The following is a 23,579-nucleotide window of genomic DNA, read 5'->3' as shown; positions in this document are numbered from 1 at the left end:
GATGCACCAAGAGATCAAAAGAAATGCTAAAATAATGACCATGTTTTTCGGAAAAGATCAAAGTTGATAACTTTTATTGGAAACCCAATCAATAGCGAAAAATAAAAGAAACCCTAAACGCCTCTTGTAAATGCAATTTATAAATGCGGCTATGTAAATAGCCGCATTTATAAATCAAATTTATGAATGCAACTATATAGTCGCCTTCTTATCTCTTTACAAATGTGTGCTCATCAAATGCGGTTATATAGTCGCCCTTATAAATGTAAAATAGCCGCACTCGTTTTGCTTTTTTGCACTGGTGGGTTTTGAAAACATACATGGTCATAGGAAAAAAATTGTCCCTTTGAGATACGCCTACGGTTGAAAAATAGTGGTCAAACCATTGGCTAATGTTTAAGCTACAATTTTATGTTGTTGTCTAAAGTAAAAAATGGTGTAGTGATAGAAGTAATTGAGTTAACTTTAGCTTAAGTAGACTATGTTCACATTTGGGTTTCTAATTTTTTTAAACACTTGTTGGGTGCATTTTCTCCTTCTTTGAACATGAAATTTCCTATATAAAGAAGCTTGAGGCTCTCTTGGAAAATATATGAAATGCCCTTTGTGAAATATATATTTGTGAGTCTTAAGAGGGTTCTTCTCTTGCTTTGGTTTTTATCTTTTAGAAAGGAGTTGCGGGCACCATCACAACAATCGGTAATTCTCTTTATGTGCATTTCAATTTGTGAAACACTAATTTGACATTTTTTTTATGAAATTGTGATTGAAACATGTGACTAAAGGAATAAGAAGGATTCAACAAGAGGAGACAGTGTAACACCCCATAATTTACATATAACTATTACAATAAAAGTTCTATCAGTTTCTATACAAACTTGGAGTTTTTCAAAACATTCCTAATACATGATTAGGATTTATAGAAATACAAATATTTACATATCCACAGCTCAAAATAAAACTCTGAAACCTCTAAGGCTCTCCTGCACCTGTATGGTCATCAGCTCGTGTACATAGTACAGTCATCGCAGTTTAAACACAGCAAGAAAAGCAAGGGTAAGCTTGTGAAAATAGAATTTTATAATATACACAATTAAATCAAAAGAGAAAACCAAATTACATGATCAATTTCTCAAATTATTCAATTTTCTTCAAATCTCAACAATAAACAATCACATAGATCTCACATGGATCTACACATCCAGAATATTCAACAAACAACGTCTTCCGGAAGACCCGTATTAAGTAAGTCCTACCAGAGACTAACACCTGATCCAAAGATTACCAGCGAATCCAACAAAAATGATCAGGGTAAGTTCAATACAACCCAAGTCGTGCATCTCATATGTCACGGTGTGCATGAACTCCCCCATCAGCTTCTCACCACCTGATATCTTAGTCTATGTGACTTAGATCATCAGTGAAGCTCGGAGATCTCTGTTACCACATAGGCATCAATACTTAATACACAGCAATCATCAGTCCATACATTATCCCAAATGTATGAATTCAATTCCATACCATTTTGTCATACAATATCATTCAAAAAGTTATCCACAATATTCAAAAGTTTATTTGACATAAAAAAATAACACTTTAATACTAAATCATCAAAACCCAATATTTCCACAAATTTAAATAATATATAAACAAACAACCCAATATAAATAAACACACAACATCCCTGCAAGAGAAATTGAATATTGGGACCACGTCCCTTCCGCATTCAGATCTTCTATCCTAGGGTGCTATTAAAAATTAAATTTAGCTTCCCTTACCTCAATTGCTTGCTTTCCAAGCAACTTTTAGAATTTTATTCCCCACCGTTTGGATAAGCTTCAAGATTTACGGGCCTAATGCAAATTATCCAAACATAACAAAATTTCAGTATATAATAGAATAAGTTGAGAGGATTAAACTTCTCAACTGACCCCACCAAGATTGATGACTAAATCCTAAGGAAAAACAGAGAACAAAGGATATTTAGAGTAAAAATGAACTTACTATGTTTGAAAATCTGATCGGGTAGAAATGTTCCTTAACTCCTCTGCTACAGCGTGGTATGATCAGATTCTAAAATAGATGAAGTTTGGGAGAGAAAATTAGGTGAGAGGGAGAGAAGAGAATATGGAGAGAGAGAGAGAAAGAAGAAAAACCAAAGAAAAATGGTACTGTGGTGGGAAGAATGTTTCTGTTGGCTTTTTAAAAAAAGGCACGTTGTTACAGACAGAGGGTACATGATGAGATTCCTTGATCATAAGAATTTTTTGGGAACAATTTTATGAATTTAAGTAAAATCATAAAAAACCGTGACTAAAATATATTCTTGTTTCCTCATGTTTAACAAAAATATTACTTCCAATCTGATTTTCTAAATTTCTGTCATCACCATTTATCTTTATGTTATTCTTCTATATTTTCTTCTTTTAGGTTTTGCTTTTCGATAGTACAATCATCTTAACTTTTTATAAATTTCAAATTCAAGAGACCACCTTCAAAATAGAAATTGTGGGTTTACACCATATAGCATTATGTAGAGAAGGTATGTCATTGTTTTCTTAACTTTACTTTTTTATATGGTATGTTGATGTTTTGTTTGTTCTTTATTTGTTAATTTGTTAATTGTAGATGGTTAAATTTAAGAGAAAAATAGAGGAAGAAGAGAAGGAAAAACTTCAGAAGCAACAACAAGAGTTCGTCTCTCTGCATGTCAAAGGCAAAGAAAAGATAAGCATATTTCATTGTATTTTCTTCTTTATATATAATATATTTTTCATGATTAATGTTGATTATAATTGAGGATGAATTTTTGGTTTATTGCTTAATGATGTCACATGTGTTGCAATGATTAAGAGTATCAAATGTTACCTAATTGTCATATATAATTGGTTGTGCATAGGCCTAATGGGAAAATATTGGTTTAGTTCCGATAATTGATAAAATATTAAAAAATAAAGAAACTCAAATTCTATTTAATTATTTTTTGATCGAGTTTGTAGTTTCGAATAAATTTTAACAATTACAAGTTCATCAAATATATTTATAATTAATAAAATATAAAAAAATATGAAACTCAAATTCTATTTAATTATTTTTCTTTCTTGAGTTTGTAGTTTTAAATAAAATTAAAGTATTAAAACAAATGTATTTAGAAGAGTGTTATCGTCATTTTTAAAATTTCATTCTTATTTAAAATTCAATCACAGTAGTTTTATTATAAATTAAAAATATAAAACAATTGTAAGTTTGTCTCCTACGTAATAAATTTTTTGGAAGTTTCTTTGTACTACATTATTTTGACAATAACTAATGGAATAAACAAAACTTTTGAAAAAAATGTAATTATGGTTGTTGCTACGTGGATGTATAGTGGGATTTAAAGAGGAAAGAAAAAATTTCAAATAAAATAGTGTATATTTATTGTTATAATCTATACCTCTATACCTATATATATATATGAAGGGAATTACTTATTATAAAGGTTTTTTTTACACAAATTTTGTTCATATTTTATTCTTATTAATATTTTATTTTATTAATTTATTTTACTTATTTTTTCATTTTGTAATTTCAACCGTTAACAAAGCAGTTTTTTAGATTTAAAATTTTATTTTATTTATTGTCATTTAATGGTTGCTAAATGTGGATCACTTTATTTTGAGAGAGTGGAGAAATTGGCACGCTAATGTTTTTAGACTCATTTTTTTCGATTGCTATACAGTTCTGAATTTATGAAACTTGTGATTGGCTTTACGTTGACGATTTTTAATCTTATTGATTATGGCATAATGCTACTTATTACTTTTTTTTTATTTTCAATTTGATTCAAATTAATCACGAAACAGTTTGATTTTGAATTTTGACCCGTTTGTTTTGAAAACTTATTTTTTGTTTTAAATTGATTTTCTTCTCTATTTTGAAAATTAAAGATATTTGTAAATTTACCATATATAACTATTATGTTGGCTATGTTTCCTTCACAATATATCAGTAGGTACACTTAGATAATTTATACATGTATATTCATATATTCAGCACAATGTTGTCGCAAAGCAATATGTCGTTGTTGGACAGACCCACACCCCATGTATCCAGTGAATATAACACCCTATGTTCCCGATAAATATAACACCACATGCACCCGGTGAATATAACCAAACAATAACAATGATTGGGCCTAATAATGTGCATGATTATTTATCATGGGTCTAAGCTTGGGCATGGAGAACTTTCACTAATGAAAACTACCATTGTCGTGGAAATAGCTACCCAAATTAGAACTTTGAGAAGAAGTGCTCTACAAGTGTTGTACTATTTGCCTACTAGAGTAGTTTATTAATCTTACATGGTATACTTTTTTTTGTATGTCTCTTAATTCATAATATTTTAGTTATGAGATTTTCAATATATGAAAGTGTAGTTGTCAAATGTTGTTTTTTTTAAAAAAAAATTATAAAAAAATCAATAAATTATCTATTTTATAATATTTAATTTATTACTAAATTATTTTATTATTATAAAATTTATCATAATTAATTTTAATAAATACATATACATATATAATAATTATAAAGATAAAAAAAATACAGATGTAGAAACGCGTCTATGTCACAACTAATAAAAAATAAAATAAAAAAAATGTGCGCAAAAGAATAATCATCTGTATATGTTGTAATAGATATATGGCAATTGCTTCCTACACCATAACATTACACCCGATTCCAGCGGAAAGACGAAAATGTCCTTAAAAAAGGAAGGTGTATACAAAAATACCTTTCGGACTCCCTTTTCCAGAGTATGTGTTATGGATTCTTTTTCCAAAACAAATTTTTTGTATTATGGATTTTCTTATCCGGAATGGGTTTTTCATTTTTATTTCCAGATTTTCATTTCCAGAACACAATAATCTCTCTTTCAGATCTTCTTTTCTAAAATGTATTATTTTCAATATTCTGGATTTTTTTATCCGGAATTTTTGTTTCCAGATTTTTATTTCCAAAACTCAATAACCTCTTCCAGAATTATTTTTCCGGAATATATTATTTTCAATTCTAGATTTTTATTTCCAAAATAAAGGTTATTTTTGGAAATTCAAAAAATATGTTGGGTGCAGGTTAAAAATATTAGGTGTAGGAAACATTTGCCTAGATATATTCACTATCACTGCATTAAAATAATATAAAGTATTTAACCTAAACAAAAAATTTCTCATTGAACCAAACAAAAGCAAATATATATTTTCTCTCTAGTTTTAAATAAATTTAAATTATTAAAATAAAATAAATGTATTTAGAAAAGTGTTATCGTCATTTTTAAAATTTCATTCTTATTTAAAATTCAATCATGAGTGGTTTCATTAGTATGTTTGTCTTCTACGTAATAAATTTTTTAGAAGTTTCTTTATACTACATGATTTTGAAAATAAATAAAACTTTTGAAAAAAAAGGAATTATGGTTGTTGCTATGTGGATGTACAGTGGGATTTAAAAAGGAAAGAAGAAAAAATTTCAAATAAAATAGTGTATATTTATTGTTATAATCTATACTTCTGTACCTAGGAGATTCCTCTTTATAACTGTTTTTTTATACACAATTTTGTTCATATTTTATCTTTATTAATATTTTATTTTATTAATTTATTTTGGTTATTTTTTTATTTTGTAATTTTAATAATTAATAAAGTAGTTTTTAAGTTTTAAATTTTAATTTTATTTATTGTCATTTAATGGTTGCTAAATGTGGACTACTTTATTTTGAGAGTGAAGAAATTGGTAGACTCATTTTTTCAATTTATTTTGAGAGAGTGGAGAGTGGAGAAATTGGTACACTGTTGTTTTAAACTCATTTTTTTCAATTGCTATACAGTTTTGAATTTATGAAATTTGTGATTGGCTTTATGTTGACTGTTTTTAATCAGATTGATTATGGCATGATGTTTCTTATTAGTTTTTTAATTTTCAATTTGATTCAAATTAATCACGAAATAGTTTGATTTTGAGTATTGATCCATTTGTTTTAAAAACTTCTTTTATGTTTTAAATTGATTTTCTTCTCTATTTTTAAAATTAAAGATATTTGTAAATTTATCATATATAACTACGTTGTTGTTGTCTATGTTTCCTTCGCAATATATCATTAGGTATACTTAGATAATTTATTTGTCTTCTCATGTATCTTCATATTCAGCACGATGTTGCCGCCAAACAATTTGTCGTTGTTGGACAAGCCCACACCCCATGTACCCAGTGAATATAACACCTCATGTACCTAGTGGATATAACCAAACGATAACAAACATTATATGATAATGTGCATAATCATTTATCATGGGTTTGAGTCTGGACATGGTGAACTTCCACTGATGGAAACTATCATTGTGGTGCATATAACTACCCAAACTAGGATTGTGAGAGGAAGTGCTCTACAAGTGTTCTACTATTTGTCTATTAAAGTAGTTTATTAATCTTACGTGGTATATTTTTTTTATGAGATTTTCAATATATGAAAGTGTAGTCGTCAAATGTTACTTCTTTCTTTTTTTTTTTTCTTTTTTTTAATTTCATAAAAAAATAGTAAATTATCTATTTCATAATATTTAATTTATTATGGAATTATTTTATCATTATAAATTTATTATAGTTAATTTTAATAAAAATATATTCATATATAATAATTATAAAAATAAAAAATGTGAATGCACTATAGCGTCTGTACCTCTGGTAATAAAAAATAAAATAAAAAGATGTGCAGAAAAGAATAATTATACGTTGTAATAGATATATTCACCATCATGCATTAAAATAATATAAAGTATTTAACCTAAACAAATTTTTTTCTCTCTGAACCAAACAAAATAAATATATGCTTTTCCTCATCGTCTTCAACTTCAATCCAATTCATGAGTAAAAAGACATCTCATATTAATTCCCTTTTATTTTCCTTTTCTGGTTGTTTTAACCATTCAAGCTCACAGATTAGTGTTTTCCACTATCTTCATTGTTGTTTTCCTAAGAGGCAGAAAAGAAGATGAAAGCTGCAAACGGAACTCCCAAAGGAGTGGCTCTCATCATCGGAGACAACAACGTTAGAGGTTCTCTTCAGTTTCTTCAGCACCCCAATGGTCTCTTTCTCTCTTCATGTCTCTCAGTCTGCACTATATATTCAGATAGGAACGTTGAATTGCTTATTGCTCTGCTTCATTGTGATTGTGTAGGGACCACCCATGTCACAGGGAGAATAACAGGGTTGTCCCCAGGTTTTCATGGCTTCCATATTCATGCTTTTGGTGACACCACCAATGGCTGCAACTCCACTGGTTCTCTCTTCTCTTCATCATTGTTTATCATCAAACTTGAACAATTCCTCTTCCACTTATCTTTAGTAGCAAAATTAAAAGAAAGGTTTACAATTTTAAAATTGGAAGACTGAGAAAGAAGAGTTAAAAAGCAAGGGTGACAGAAATCCTGAATTCATTTTGAGTTTACTTGTTGTGTGTGTGTAATTGGGTTATAATTCAATTATTGAACTTACTAGAAGAAACAAAGATAAAGGAGTTTGATTGGAATACGGAATCTTAAGATGTTTTTTACATTGAAATCCAATCATGGATTGTTGTATCATTAAAAGATGTTAACTTTTGTAATGATTACTTTGCAAGTTATACATAGAGTCATTTATGATTGGTTGGCGATGTGATATTAACTTAAACTTATGAAAATGAAGTCATTTCTTTCTTTGAAATCATCTATAAGCTAAACATGCAACTTTCTGGTAAATTTTAGCTTTCACTTCTTTCCATCAGGTCCTCATTTCAATCCGTTGAAGAAGGATCATGGGGGTCCTTCAAATGATGAGCGTCATGCTGGTGATTTGGGCAACATTGTTGCAGGCCAGGATGGTATTATCTGCTTTATTTTTCATATTTATTTTGGTATTTCTGACTAGTTTTCGCGAATTGTCTGCTGGGAAATTTCCAAAGGGTCTTCTGTTTTGCAGGAGTTGCTGAGATTTCTATTAGAGATACACAGGTAAAAAATTTAAATTTAAGTTTTGTTTGATGTTACTCAATGTTACTTTCGTAATTTGTTCTTTTTGAGAATCATTTCATGTGATCTGATTTACCCCTCTGCACAATTAAATCAATCCCATGTTCAAATGCACTTGCATTCAGCAATGCTGGTTTTCCTTTCTATAGTTTTCATTTAGTTGATATTATTCTTGTTATGAAATTTGGATATAATTTAATTGGGACTAGAACACTTAATTTCCACTTTCTCACTTTCAATATGTAGATTCCACTAACTGGAGTTCACTCCATAATTGGGAGGGCTGTCGTTGTGCATGCTGATCCTGATGATCTTGGAAAGGGTAAGATTTTAAAACTTGGCCACAAAACTTGCTCAGTAGGTTTCTTCTTGTTACAACTTTAAATTCTAGCTTTTCTTTTCCCCTAGTCATGTTGTTTTGTATAGTAATTTCATTGAAGTAATTTTCCTATGATAGAAATCGGTATTCAGTATCCTTCATGCTTGATATTATAAGCTTAATGTATGAAATACTTGTGTGGCACAAGTTGATACCGTTCTATTAAAAATACACCCTTATTTTTATATACCCATTAGCCTGGCTTCATATTTATTTCATTTCATATTACAAATTTTTTGATATAGTAATCTGAAGTCCTTAAGATTAATTATTTGCTGACCGAGTGATTATCAAATGTTGTGTGCTTCGAATAGCTATGCTCCTTCAATCGCTAATATATTTTCTGTTGTCCTCTTCATAGCCATCCTAGTTTACTTCTGCTTTGCCATCTTAGTTTGTACATATATGTGCATGTTCTTGTGTGTAAAAGCTACATCCAAGTAGCTATGTAGTCTAAAAACTATGCCTTTCTTATGTTTGTTGAGTATTTGTGGTTTGGCGTAATATTCAAGGCAATTAAGTAGGCAAGTGGGTCCCTAGAACCCATACATTACTCTGAGTTTAATCTTTGAATCTATTGATGTTCATGATAGAAGTTTAAAATAATGAGAGACTAGATAGAGTTCTCAGAAAGTGTTCTATCATTTCTTAATGAGAAATGGTACCATATGTGGACCTGTTGAGCCTGCATAATATTTTCCTAAATTTTAGAAACTTAAGTTAAGATAAATATTTAAACAGTTCCACTAAAGTTAGGAATACAAATTGTCTCCACCCAGCTTGTTAACCCGTAAGGGACTTGCTGAGGATGTCAGTTGGCTGGTCATATTGGGGCTCGTGTAGTTCTGACAATACACTAGAGAGTGCATTTTCTCTAATGAAATGACACACCAATACGTTGGTTCTTTCATAAAAACAGGTTAAGAGGCATTATAGAGGTCTGTTTGGTTACCACCAATAGCTTCATTTAAGAGATCTCTACAATTTTTAGTTCTTGAATTTGTTGCTTAATCCATATTAGCTTACATGTAACCAAGGTCATGGCATGATATTCTGCTTCTGCACTAAATATAGCCAAAATTTCAAATCTCTTACTTTTCCAAGAACAAAATGACCTCCAACAAGATCAAAATATCCCTAGGTAGAGAACATTTATCAAGAGGGAACCTAACCCAATCAGCATCTGTATAACCAACTGCCTAAGCATGACCATTCTTCTTCTTAATAACCTTGACCAAGAACCCATTTGCATGCCTCAAAATTCAAATGGCTGCATCCCAATGCATCATAAAAGATATTAGAGAAACTTAATCACCACAGAAACAACAGATTAAGTATTTGGTCATGTGGTTACATAATTCAGCTTACCAACTAGTCTCCAATATCTTCCAGGATGAGTAAGGGCCTTGATATTTGGATCCACGGGATAGTCAATTGGTTTGCAGTATTGTGCCAACCTCTTCAAGAATATCCAATACATACTTCCTTTGTTACGCAACTCTATGGCTAGTGTAAAATAAATAAAAAGAGGCATAGGACTAATCCCTTGGGTTTATTGAGCGCATAGGGTTATGTATTTATAAATGAGAAAAATGCAAAAGATATGGGCTAAGCCTTTTAAGCCGGTGATTATAAATCATATGTACCAAGCTTGTTACAAATATAATCAAATGTTGGGCCCTCATAAATATTTAGGGAAAATATATGTTAATTGATTATTTAAATTAACAAACTGAGTCTTGATATCTTTAGATATAATATTTTCTCGAATAGAATGGCAATCAATCTCAATATTTTTCATCTTTTCATGAAAGACGAGATTTGAGTTAATATGAAAAGTAGTCTGATTGTCACATATAAGTGTCATTTGAGTGACCTTTCCAAATTGAAATTCCTTAAGTAACTATTTAAGTCAAATTAGCTCACAAGTTGCAGAGGTCATAACTTTATATTCTGCTTCTGCACTAGATTTCACCGCAACATTTTGTTTCTTGCTCTTTCGAGATATCAAATTATCACCAACGGAGACACAATATCCGAAAGTGAATCTCCTATTAGAAGGAGATAATAGGAGATCCTGCCCAAATGGCATCTGAATAACATACAATTTTAGTATGATTATTGTGTCCATTTAACAAACATTTTTCAGGAGAACCTTTAGTATACTTCAATACACACATGACCACATTCAAATGATTTACACACGGAGAATTAAGAAATTGACTTACCATAATGACTACAAAGGAAATGTCAAGACGAGTAACTATTAGATAGTTCAACTTTCCAACTAATATTTTGTACATCTCAGGATCTGAGAGAGACTTCCCCTGATTAGGTAGGAGTTTGGCATTGGAGTCCATGGGTTTGTCAACAAATTTTGAATTCATTAATCCATTTTCTTTCAAAATATCCTATGCATACTTCCTCTGAGAGATAACAATTCTATTGTTGGATTGTGCTACCTCAATCCTTAAGAAATATCTAAGTTTGTCAAAATCTTTGGTTTGAAAGTGGTGACAAAGGTATTGCTTTACCTGTGAGATGTCATAGTGATCATTGCCTATAAGAACCATATAATCAACATATATTACTAGATAGATACACCCTTCACTTGAGTGACAGTAAAAAACTAAATGATTTGCCTCACTGCGAGTTATACCAAATTGTTGATCGATAGTGCTAAATTTTCCAAATCAAGCCCTAGGAAACTGCTTGAGGCTATATAAAGATTTGCAGAGAAAACATACCAATCCAGAAGAGAGTCATCTGATGGACAATGGGAGTTTCTCAATGATTGTACGCCGAAGGTTGGGTGGAGGTGGGGGTCTTTTGGTGCACTAGACACAACAGGAGGATTGCAAACAATTGGGATATTGAATTGATCATTTGGAGACGCACTAGGAGAAGGAGAAGACTTAAAGTTAAGGGGAGACTCAGTGAAGGTAACATCTGTTGAAAGGAAATAGTGGTTAAGAAAATGAGAGAAACATTTATATCCATTTTGTGATCTAATGAATCCTAAAATGACACATTTGTGTGCTAGCAGATAATTTAAGACCAAGACGAAAATTATGAATAAAGTATGTGTACCCAAAAACTTTAAGAGGTAAGAGATAGAGAGGTTCATGAGAAAATAAAATAGAATGAGGAATTTTGTTATCTAAAACTTAAGCATGCGATTAATGAGATAACACACACATTAAGAACAACATCACCTCAAGAACGTTGAGGAACCTAACCATGGATTAAAATTGTGCTAGTTATTTCAATGAAATGTCTATTCATGTGCAACCACCCTATTTTTTTGAGGTGTATAAGCACATGAGGTTTGATGAAAAATGGTATGAAAAGCCATAAAATTTTAAAAGAATGAGAAGGATACTCATAAGCATTATCACAACGTAAGATTCAAACATAAACTCCAAATTTATTTTTGATTTCATCATAACAAATAGAAAACTCTTATCATCTCTCTATGGTCTTTCTCTTATTGTTAAGGTATCAAATCGTGTGTGTGGTAGACCTCTTGAATCTTCTTAATATCTTCCTACATTCTACAAACATAGTAAGTTGGTAACAAGTTTCCTAAATTCAAGGACCAACCAATACATGTATGCAAAGTTTCGTAACTGACTGAAAATGGTGAGTATTCCTGTTTAAATTCCCATTCTGCTCATAAAATTGTAACATATGGATGAAATGTTATTTAAAACAAAGTTGTTTCTACCTATTCCACCCACTCACCCCTAAGTTTCATGTTTTTTATGCAGTTGGATACCCTTTCCACTAATAGTGATTCCGAAATTTGTCACATATTTTAAGATTCTAATTATTGTCCAAATATATTTTCAAAGTATTTAAGAGTCTTATGAATTCCATAAATTGCGTGATATGAATCCCTGTAGATCTAAAGGCTTAGGAATCACTCAAAGAATGTGATGGAGCTCCAGTAGTTTGGGCCATTCTAAGTGAGAACCTAAAATTAAATTCCTGTCTGGTTAGTGGACTGTCCATTACTGTAGATTTTTTTCTCTTGATGCACTACATTCGTAAAAGCTGAAGGTTTCTTTTGGAATGATTATGTCTATATGAAGATAGTAACTTCTTGTCCTGCAAAAAAAAAAAGAGTTGGACTAATTTTTATATATGTATCATTTAGTGTTGAAAAATAATAAAGAAAGCTGCATTTCAGGTAAAGAGGACAGTAACCAAAGCTAGCTACTACCTAGTATTGGTGTTCAGATTTCCCAATAAATTTTTCCTTATTATGCTTTTGTAGTCTTCAGATGAGTCCTTGTAGGTTCCCCCTTTAAGGTCCCTAGTGATGTGAAATCTGGCTTTGTTTGAGCAAATGGGTAGAGAGTGGACATATGATTTTTATTTTCTTTAGCTTGTTTGAATTTCTAGACTTCAGGATGGACTAAAATCTCTTGATCAAGACCATGGCTCACTGTTTTGATTTTGTAACTTATCACCATTTTTGAGTTTTTGACTTTTCGTCTATTATGAAACAGGTGGGCATGAGCTTAGCAAGACTACTGGGAATGCAGGTGCAAGAATAGCATGTGGTAATACTCACTTTTCTTAATACTGTTTCGGGACACTATCAAATTATAATATTTTCCTTGAGTTTAATCCATTGCATGCTAGTGGCTTGGTGCCTCTGGTATAATTGTTTTTCTAGTCAAACTATTGAATATGCAGGAGTTTTGAAATACATTCTTAGTCAAAATAATAAAAAACATAGTTTTTTTTTTTTTAATCAGCAATAAAGAATAATATAAATGAGAATACTTGGGGTATTCCAACCCATGTACAAAAAGCCTAGTTCTTAGCCAAAGTTTGTACATAAACAACAATACAAAAAATAAAGCAACAACATAACTCATGTCAATGATATAAGGCATGACATCTCCACAAAGGTATGTTGGTTCCTTGCTCCTCCCCACCAACATCTGAGGTTGAATCACACTCAGCAACATGTGCTCTCATCCAAAATAGAATCCACCATAAAAGAGAAGGGAGATTGTTAACCGTCAATGCATTGATTTCAAACATTCATATACATCAAAACACCAATCAGAATAAGAGAAGTTTGATTTTGGGAATTTATAAGTTACCCATGCCCACCCTTTACTTGTGCCATAGCAAAAATTTCAATAGGATCTACCACACCACTATTAAAAATAATCCTATTTCTATGATTCCAGATTCCCCAAATAATGGATATCCACATACATTTCCAAACACAATTACCCACATAACTTAGGTCCATAAAGCCAAACTGTTCAAAATGTTGAGTAGCATTATCACAATGTACAAAAGCTCTACCAACCCACACATCAGTCATACACCACACTTTAGAAGCTACTTTGCATGTAAAGAAAAGATGATTTACTGTTTCTAGCTCAATCCCACACATGACACACATTCCCCCACCAGTCTGAATTCCTCTATGTAATAAATTATCATAGGTTGCAATTTTCCCAGTTAGAACACGCCAAGCAAAATAGTGTGCTGATGGGAGAGCTTTTAACCTCCAAAAGAAATCAAAATTAAAGGAAGGAGAGAGTTGAGGCAACAAGGTATTTTGGCACAAAAGAACATTATAAGCAGAGTTAACAGTGAATGAATTTGAGTTATCACCTAGCCACAACCACTCAACATTTCTATAGGCATCTATTTTAACAGTTTTCAATTCATCCATAAAGGTATTTATAATTTCATATTCCCAGGAGAACCACTCTCTTCTCCATTCTATTTGCCATACCCACTGGTTCACATGCCATATCCCAAATTTATCAACAGATCCATCTTTAAGTACAGAGTTTGAATACAGTCTGGGATATCTGTTTTTAAGGGTATCATTCCCTACCCAACAATCTGTCCAAAACAAAATATTACTCCCTGCACCTACCTTCCACTTTCTATGATTATCAAACCAGGAGTCTGAATTACCTCCACAAAACTTCTTGATATCTCTCCACCACCAAGATTCAGTTTTTTTCACAACATTGACATCCAACCCTCTCCAAGATCCATATTTAGATTCCAGTAGTTGAAGTGATGCTAAATATAGCATTCTTGTGTACACATTATGAAAGTCACTTAGGATTTGTTTGGATAAACTTAGCAAACATTTATATGAGAGGAAAATAAAAAAGAAATGTGAGATAAGTTAAAATAACTTGTGCATAAATTAAAATAAGTTTTTGGAGGAGTTAATATAAGAATGTTTCTATAAATTAGCTTATGTATATGCTAAACCTAGTTTCTGGAGAAGTTTGTTTTATTTTGTTCTCTTATAGGTGTTTACTAAGAAGTTTATTTAAACATACTTTGTTAGAGATCTCACTTCAACCAGAGACATTTCATATTTTATAGTATATAAGTGGGTACAGATCTCATCTTATGAATCGGTTTTATAAAGTTGAGTTAGGTTTAAAGTTCATTTCTTAATATATTAATATATTTTAAATATGATAGGTTAAACTCATAGTGACAAGAAAGGTAGCATCCAACATCATAGTATTCAGTTTGGTTTTACATAGTCTGCTGCTTATTGCTTTGTATGTTGAAACCTGACAAAGGCTAATTATTGATCAGGTATCATTGGGCTTCAGTCATCCTTTTAGTATAGTTTGCCTATAGATGATGTATTCATAGATGGCTTATAGAATGTAATTTGACTTTTGTGTGAAACTACAATTAAGCCTTAACTATTGTTAAGGCAACTCTCATGATAAATGAAAGTTTTCTACTACATTTTTAGTTTGCTACTGATTTGCCTGCTCTAATTAGTGATGGCTAGTGAACTTGCTATGATTGTGATGTTTAGTACATATATTCCCTTTGATGTCATGTATGATTAAAAAATATATTAAGCTAAATAAGAAAGTTAATTAGTTAGTTAGCATCATGTAATTATATCACTTTCATTCAGAAAGTAAATTTTTTTATATTACCATTCCTCAGTATTTTACATTGAGAATAAAAGAAAGTTAATTAAAAATAAATTTTCAATTTAGCAAAGGGTATTTTTTTTTTTTTTGTAAAGAAGATGGGTCGTATACCAAGAGAGATGGTTGAATTGTTGTTTTGTTTAAAAAGACTTATTATTAAATTAATGTAATCTCATAAATTTTGGCACAACATTCGATTAAGAATTAGAGGACAGAACTTTAAGTCAATTGCATTCTAGAAAATATAGAAAGAACACAAAATATGTGAAATGATAAGAAAGAAAAGTATCAAGAATTTTATTTTGGTTTGATGCTCATTGAATCTACTTCTAGTTTTAAATTATAAAAAAGAAAAATACCAAGAATTTTATTTTGGTTTGATGCTCTTTGAATCTACTTCTAGTTTTAAAAATCTGTGAGATTATTTCACTATCTTAAATATCATATTATAAATACATTTATATGTTAAAATTCAATCATTTAGTTGAAAATTTATAAAATATACTATCAAACTATGTAAAGATTTACTCCATAAAACACCAAATCTAAGTGTAAAAAAATCAACTAAGAATCAAAAGTAAATGGAAATATATAACTAATGTAATGGATAATCCAAAAGGAATAAGAGTAAGAGTTTATGCAAGTATATCATTCCATGTCTTTAAGTCAAAAGTTCCTTAAATATTTTTTGAAGCAAAACACTTTTCTTCTCTTTGGAGAGTTCTTGAAAACTGGTAGAAATTATTTGAAATTGTGTAATACTTGTTACTTTAAAAAATCTACTGAAAATAGTTTATGTAAACTAATATAGAACTAATGTAATGGATTTATATTTAGTAATGTCCCTTCGGCGACATATGATAAAATTGGATTATATTTAGTAATAATAAACTATTTTGTGATTAATTTAATATAAAAATTTAATAAGAACAATTTAATCGATTATTTTTAATGATAATTAATTATTTGTGAAGCTTGTATTTAAATCAAAATCCAGATAATTGATAATTAGTTTATATAATCAATTATCTCATTTATTATAATCAATTATCTAACATAATTAACTATTATGTTCTAAAACACCTTTTTAAAAAATGAAAAAAAAAAGGATTAAGTTTTAACAAATGCATAGAATAAGTTTTAGATGCATAAACTCAAAGAAACTTGCACTAATGCATGAAATCATTTACACAAAATCAAAACAACACTTCATAATTGTTTTTTAGTATTAAAACCAAATTTAACATTCTCAAAGGATCTTTAAGATCCTTATCAATATTCTCCCTCTTTTTTATAACGACAAATCCTTTAAATCTATACAAATTTCATGTGATATGTGATACCCGTAAATAATAATAAAATTATTTTCTCCCTTTTGTACATATAAAAAAAGAATAAGAAGGAAAAAAATATAAGCACATGGTAACATTTTAGTAATAAAAGAGGGTCAATAGTACATGCACTCATTTGTGAGCATCATAGAAAGCCAAACAACAATAACAAATCAACAAATAAAAAGCAGAAGGCAATAAATGTCACTCCTCCTCCAAAATTAGTTCCCTTTCCAATGTGTGCTTTTTTTAGACACCTTTTTAATGTTTATAATTTTTTCATTAATTTTGTCTAAGCACATACATAATGTCCTTGGAAGTCCACTTTCTAATTATGTATGACCTTGATTCCATCCATTTTAGGAACAATATCATTGATCTCTTAGATTTTACACCTAGACTTTGGTGTTTCATATAATATATTTCTACATTATGATTTGGTAGTATTCTTGATAGTTTTTTGGGAAGGTTGCACATCTTGAGTATTTTATTTTTTTTTAATGAGAAGTATGTTTGGAACATGATATTCAAAATAGTGGAACAATCTCATTAAGATTGTGGTGATTGAAATTGAATGTATATTCATCAAGAATCAAATTTTGGTGTTCTTCTTTTGTATCATTTCTCTTATTTTATGTTCTTTGCATTTTCTTGAATTGTGAATGATCTAAAGTTTTGTTCTCTAATTCTTAATTAAGTGTTTTTTTTTTTTTGGGTTTTATTAATCTAATGAAAAAAAATTGACACCAATTAGGTTCCTTTTGTTAATGTATAACATATTTTTCTTTATACCAACTCATCCCTCTTGACACCAATTCAGTTCCGAAATAAGCAATTCAGAAGCATTTTGTGGGTATTATGTTGTTGATTTTAGATTTTTAAATTCGGAATAGATAGATAATTATTCAATAAAATTTTCTTTCAAAAGAGGGTTTTTGCTTTCCAAAAATGTAAATCTAGAAGAGATTTTTGTAATGAAAAATATATTATGAGAAATCCAAAATGTTAGTCATGAATTTCGGAATATAAGAGAAAAACACTGGAGACTCATCTAAGAAAACAGTAGAGAATCACCAGAAAACAATCACAAATATACACTTATGAATGATCAATATTCAGGACTCACAAAACACTAAAAGCACGCAAAATTTATATCCTCACAGTCGCCAAAATAGTGTTCTTCAACATATAGATAAAAAGAGTCAAAATCTTAAGTTTTTAAAAAAAATTATGAACATATTTCTGTTATTTTAATTCAGTAATACGTTGCATGTTACAAATGATCTACTGCAGAAAGAAAGCAAAAGCCATTTAAAAGAATAAATAAGGGACAACATTTCTTTATGTATCGAAAACATAACCAATCACACTAGTTCTAGGAAAGAAATAACTCTAAGAACTAAAAATGACATTTTATAAACTTTTAACATACAAAATACATAAAAGTTAAATATAAAAAGATATAATTTAAGGTTCAACAACATAAAATAATACTTTTTAACAATAACAAATTTTACATTTTTTATTTTAAGAAAATATTGTTATAACATTTTATTAAGATTTTTTATTAAAAAAATGTCATTGACCTACTGTGAACTGACATTTTTTTAATAGTTGTCCCATTTCAAACCAATTCAAGTAAAGATCAAATTTGTATTTTGACAGGAGAAGACACTAAATTAATTCAGTGTAATTCTTACAACAAAATAAAATATATTAACTGTTAAATTTTAAAAAATATAATAATTTTACTTTCTTATCCAAAATTTATCATTTTAATTTTTTTGTCTACCTTTTTATTTCTAAGACTTTATATATCATAAAAAAAATCCATAAAATCCTTTCAAAACTTATAAATCAATAAATTCTTTCAAATATTTTACCATGCGTTTCTTTATTTTTTTAAAAACAAAACCTTCATAATTTTCAGAAAATTTAAATAAATGGAATTTGAATTGTTTTATTTTAAATTATTTTATTTTTCAAATACTTGGATAAGATAGTTTAGTTTAAATTTAAAAAAAATAAAATTGTTTGAATTAGAGTTGATGTCAATTTTTTTACAACATCTATATAAAAATTGTACTAGAGACTTCAAAAAAAAATTATTGACATTCACTGAAATAATTTCACAAATATTGATCAAGAAAAAATTAACTAACAAATATCAACTGAGAAATAATTATAACTTGACAAATAAATAATTATAACTTACGCGCGATTTAAGAAAATCTTATATTCCTTCATATTCTTTTCTAATCTACGGAGACTTTGTTTATATGCCAAAATAATATTTTAAAACCACATTCAAATACACCCAAACTCAATTTAGTTTCAAGGTATTGTTTTAATATGAAACCACAAAATCATTTTAATCCTTATAATAGCATTTTTTAGAATTTCAGAAACTATCACCCTCTAGAGAGTGAAGGATTGAAACGTTATGCAACATTTCTAATGGAGATAGTAGTAGCCCCTGCTACACTTCTTCCGGTTAAAGGATTAATGCCTTTTATGTAAAAAGGCACCACAGGAGTACTCTAACAACACAGGCAAGTTTATTTACAGAAACTAGGAGACACATTACACAGAATTAGAGTTAACCCCAAGTAACCAAATGAAACTCTATTAAAGCAAGTAGCAATGTATTTGTCGTACATTGAATGGAAAAGACAAAACCAGTCCTGGAACACCAACCACCATCATTGACTGCAGTCAATGATTTAACTGGCTGAATGGAAGCTGCAAGAGTATGCAATATAGCTTCCATTGCTGGGGCTCTGGCCAGAACATGGTTGTACATCTAGCCTCTCAACCAAGTGTTCCTGTAAGATGAATTGTCTCGCAGAGAGGCGTCATGGGGTTTGTACTCCATAACATAGCTGTGAGGAAGCTTCAAGTGACGTTTGATTGAATCTCTCAGGGCCATTACAGCCTGTAATGAGAAAGCAGGAACAATACTAAGGACATGCATGAATGTATAATGTATATACAAATAGGCTCGGTTAAAATGCCAACCTGATGGTCTGAAGCATTGCGATTCCAGACACTCAATATATCCTCATTGAAACGAATGCTTAGTACTGCACCACATATGTTATCCCCATAATCCAATTGGTCACCCACTAAGGCAAGAACCTGCACTTAGCCATGTAATACTAATAAAAATTAAGTCTCCAAGCATGGAAAAAAAATATAATTGCAATCGATGGTATAGATCACGAAATCAATTTCACCAAGAGATTCCAAATGGTAATTTAGCAGTCAATAGTTTGTTATCCTTAAAACTTACAAAAGTGTAAGAAAAGACCTCAAGAACAGAACAATAAAATAATGTGTAAACCAAATAAAGGGCATATCATTTGCTAAGTTGTCATTACATACTGTTTATATTAATAGTGTGGAAAATATACAAAATGTAGTTTGCATAAATTCAAATAATAAGTAGAAATAATCCAAGTCTTGGCTACTCAACAATTATTCAACTATAAGAACCATGGATGAAAATTATTAGAGCAACAAAACCAGGTACCCCCACTCCCTGAAGTTTCTAAAAGGAATAGGATTCAATGTTTCCATTGAGTCCAAAAATAAACTGGTTGCCTTCAATTGGATCTCATTTTGCACATAGAATTAGGCTGAATATCTATGAACCCCCAAAATCACAAATTTTGGTATGTCTCACTTCTTATTAGATGAGTCTCACCCATACTTTTGTAGTTTTCAATAAATTTAATCAAGTGTTAAAATGAGTGTTTCTAGTGTGTTACTAACATCCCTCTAATTTTAATGGCAAATTTAGATGTCAACGACCACAACCACGACTTATACTATTGAGTGGGATCAACTACATGTATCAAACCATGCCATTAGGATCTATCAAAAACCAAATTTTCACTGAAACTATTTAATGCAGGTACAAATTTAAATAATCACTCAATAAATTGAAGGTTTTATTATTTTCCACAATCATTCCAGATATTTTATCAAGATACAAAATATCACAGATGAAAATATTTGCACTTACCAAGTCCTCCCAAAAACGACCTGAGACAACCTTTTTGAATCGTATAATCCACTTACCACCATTGCAGTTAGCAGAGTCCTTCAGAAAAAAATATGGTGTGTCAGTGAAAATTAAGACACATCTCACACACACTTACCCTTCTTTCCCTCCCCCCGTCCTCTCAAAAGAATGGAACAGCCTATAAATTCTCAATCAGCAAAAAAATGCAACTTCAGCTACGAATTTTAAGTATATACCTCCCATAAAGGACGAATTCCTTCCTTGAAAAGATGCAAATCTGTGGGACTAGGCAAAGTAGCCGGACGGCCAAGGTGGCAATAGCATACCCAAAATCCTTCAACCTATTAACATAAAATCATATAATCACAAAAGTAATGAAATATGTGATGAAGCGTGAACTAATATTTAACTAGAACTCTAAACAAAGCAAAGACCTCACCGTACTAAATTCAACAATTTTCTTTATGTTGTCCTCATATGATGTCTGATTTCGAACTCCAGGTGTTCGACGAGTGTACCAAAAGACAAATTTGTGCTGCTCACAGAAATCACCACAAACACAAACTATATCAACAACCAAAAATATCAAGTAGCACTAACAGCCTCCAACGAGGAGAAAGGATAGAACGAAAGAAACATAACTTCGACAAATAATCAACAAGCATGTAAAATCAAGACCCTAAATCCAATTCAAATTGCATAACCATCTCTGATATATATATATATATATATATATATATATATATCTGCTACAAAGAAGAAGCACCCAACACAGCTCTTAATCAACTCTTCCACATCTAGAACACTCCCAACGTCAAATTGAAAGATCCCTGATACATACTGATAAATCACAGCATGCCACCCTTACACAAAACCAACAAAAATAAATCCAGAATTTTAATTTCGCTATCCTATTCTTCAGCAAAAAACAAATACCCACAATCCAAAACTTCTAATTAAGCCATTACACCACACTTCATCGTGTCTACGACTTAATGCAAGCCTTGGTTACCCCTTAATTCACCAATAAAACCCAAAAACTAAAAAAAAAAAAATCCTAGAAAACAATCAATCACCGAACTTCCCATTGCACACTTCGTCCCAATTAAAAAACCATAGATCATGCTAAGGGTCAAAATTAACATAATATACGGAACAATCGCATGATAACAGACAAAACTTAGATGCAGTTCTCCATATACTTTTGATCTCGTTCTCTACTCAAAATTGAAGTTTCACTTTAGTGGTGCGTATGATAAAAAATTACAGATATCACCATAGAGTATCCAGGTGAAACTCGTTCTGATCGGAGGAAAACACCACAACTGCATCAAAGTTAAAAATGCTGCTACTCCTAACACTGATAATAGTACTAATAATAAGATTTTTCGATACCGCTAAGAGCGATTAAGTTGCGAAGAAACGAAAAATGAAAGTCAGGGAAAAAACCTTCAGAGGGTGAAGACCGGCTTTGAGCTCACGAGATTGTCGTTCTTCGGTTTCTTTGCTGTTTGAATCAAGTGCCGACGCCAATTGAGAAGAAGAATCTAACGATTGATGAGCGTTTTCGGGGTTATTGGCGCTGTTGTTCTCCAATTCCTTCTCCACTGTGAATTCCATAATCGCTCCCTGCTTCCAAAACCCTAATCCCCTTTTCCCCTTTCTGCGTTCAGCGTTGAGGTTGAGATCAGAGAAATGAACTTCGCTTGGGTTTTTAACCTTTAAACGTAGCTTCAATTCAGAAATATTTTAACCTTTTTTAATTTATTTTTAATCAGTTTTTTCACTGGGATAATTTTTTTTGTATATGTCATATATCTTTATTTTTTGTGTTATTAATTACTAGTTACTAGTAATTTATTGGTGAGGACAATAATAAATTTTTATTCATTTCTGGCTGTACTTAATAAATAATTATATGGTGTACTTTTTTAGAAAAAGAAATAAAATTATTTACTATTTAACATTTTTTATTTATTTGTTTCTGAAAATAACAAAATACTTTGTGATTTTCTGTTTGTCTGAATAAATTATTTAGTATAAATAGTATAAAACATTACATTATTATTTATTACAACTATTTTGCAAAATGATTTTGTGTACTTTTATAATAATTAATTTAATAGACATATACGAGATATTTACTTTGTTTTTATTTATAAAATTTAAATTAAAAATAAGATTTTTTTTTTTTATAAGACCCGTTGATAACGTTCATTGTATTAATTATTCTTAGACTAAAATACTTTAATTAAAATTGGTGAGAAATTATATTAACAAATATTTTAATAGTAGTTTTAAAATCAAAGTTAGGGTATATTTATGGTAACATATAAACTAAAGAAAAATGTTAACCCTGTTTGAAACTAGTTCAAGAATTAAAAGAGTTTTTTTATTAAAATGAATAAAAATACATTCTTCTGTGCTTTTTTAATACGTTTCTAAATATATTCCTTTAAAATCTCTTAACTGCTGCTCTTATTAGTGTACTGGTTTACACAATTCTAAATTAAAATTAACTATTTTTTAATTGCAATGAACTATGTAATTAAATTTTACACATAGAAACGAAGAAAATAACCTTTAATTAGTTTTTTTTATCAGCAAAATCTTTAATTAGTTTTTTTTATCAGCAAAATCTTTAATTAGTTATGAGCATAAAATAATTTCCAATAAATTTATAAAATTTATATAAAAGATAGTTTTCAAATAGTAGATAATATGAAAATATTTTTCATCTGCATGTAGAAAATTAAATTATTATTTAAAATTTTAAGATAATATTAATTTATTTTTCTAATCATATTTTATGGTTAGTTATATATTTAGTATAAT

The 23,579-nt window shown here is 29.9% G+C and overlaps 2 protein-coding genes across 3 annotated transcripts; one reads left to right on the top strand and one right to left on the bottom strand.

Annotated features, from left to right (window-relative positions):
* Positions 1–6,815: 6,815 nt before the first annotated feature.
* On the top strand, positions 6,816–15,203 carry LOC137837398 (superoxide dismutase [Cu-Zn] 2). 2 transcript variants are annotated; one of them, XM_068646377.1, is made up of 8 exons: positions 6,822–6,902; positions 7,013–7,120; positions 7,214–7,315; positions 7,802–7,897; positions 7,996–8,027; positions 8,292–8,367; positions 12,939–12,992; positions 15,031–15,203. In XM_068646377.1, exons 1-8 carry the CDS (start codon positions 6,899–6,901, stop codon positions 15,057–15,059), a joined length of 501 nt encoding a protein of 166 aa, XP_068502478.1. In that variant the 5' UTR covers positions 6,822–6,898; the 3' UTR covers positions 15,060–15,203. The 2 variants fall into 2 exon arrangements, with proteins under 2 accessions (XP_068502479.1, XP_068502478.1); XM_068646378.1 differs by lacking the exons at positions 12,939–12,992; positions 15,031–15,203 and adding an exon at positions 12,330–12,416 and having other exon boundaries at positions 6,816–6,902.
* Positions 15,204–19,327: 4,124 nt separating this feature from the next.
* Positions 19,328–22,473, bottom strand: LOC137837396 (eukaryotic translation initiation factor NCBP). The gene is made up of 6 exons (XM_068646374.1): positions 22,194–22,473; positions 21,184–21,279; positions 20,981–21,085; positions 20,745–20,822; positions 19,736–19,855; positions 19,328–19,652 (listed from the first exon to the last, which is right to left on the bottom strand). The coding sequence occupies exons 1-6, from the start codon at positions 22,362–22,364 to the stop codon at positions 19,521–19,523; spliced, it is 702 nt and encodes a 233-aa protein (XP_068502475.1). The 5' UTR covers positions 22,365–22,473; the 3' UTR covers positions 19,328–19,520.
* Between the last annotated feature and the right edge of the window lie 1,106 nt (positions 22,474–23,579).

The sequence above is a fragment of the Phaseolus vulgaris genome, chromosome 4 (assembly GCF_000499845.2).
Source record: "Phaseolus vulgaris cultivar G19833 chromosome 4, P. vulgaris v2.0, whole genome shotgun sequence".
Taxonomy (NCBI): domain Eukaryota; kingdom Viridiplantae; phylum Streptophyta; class Magnoliopsida; order Fabales; family Fabaceae; genus Phaseolus; species Phaseolus vulgaris.
Note: the sequence above shows the minus strand (reverse complement) of the source record. Positions and strands in the feature narration are given on the sequence as shown.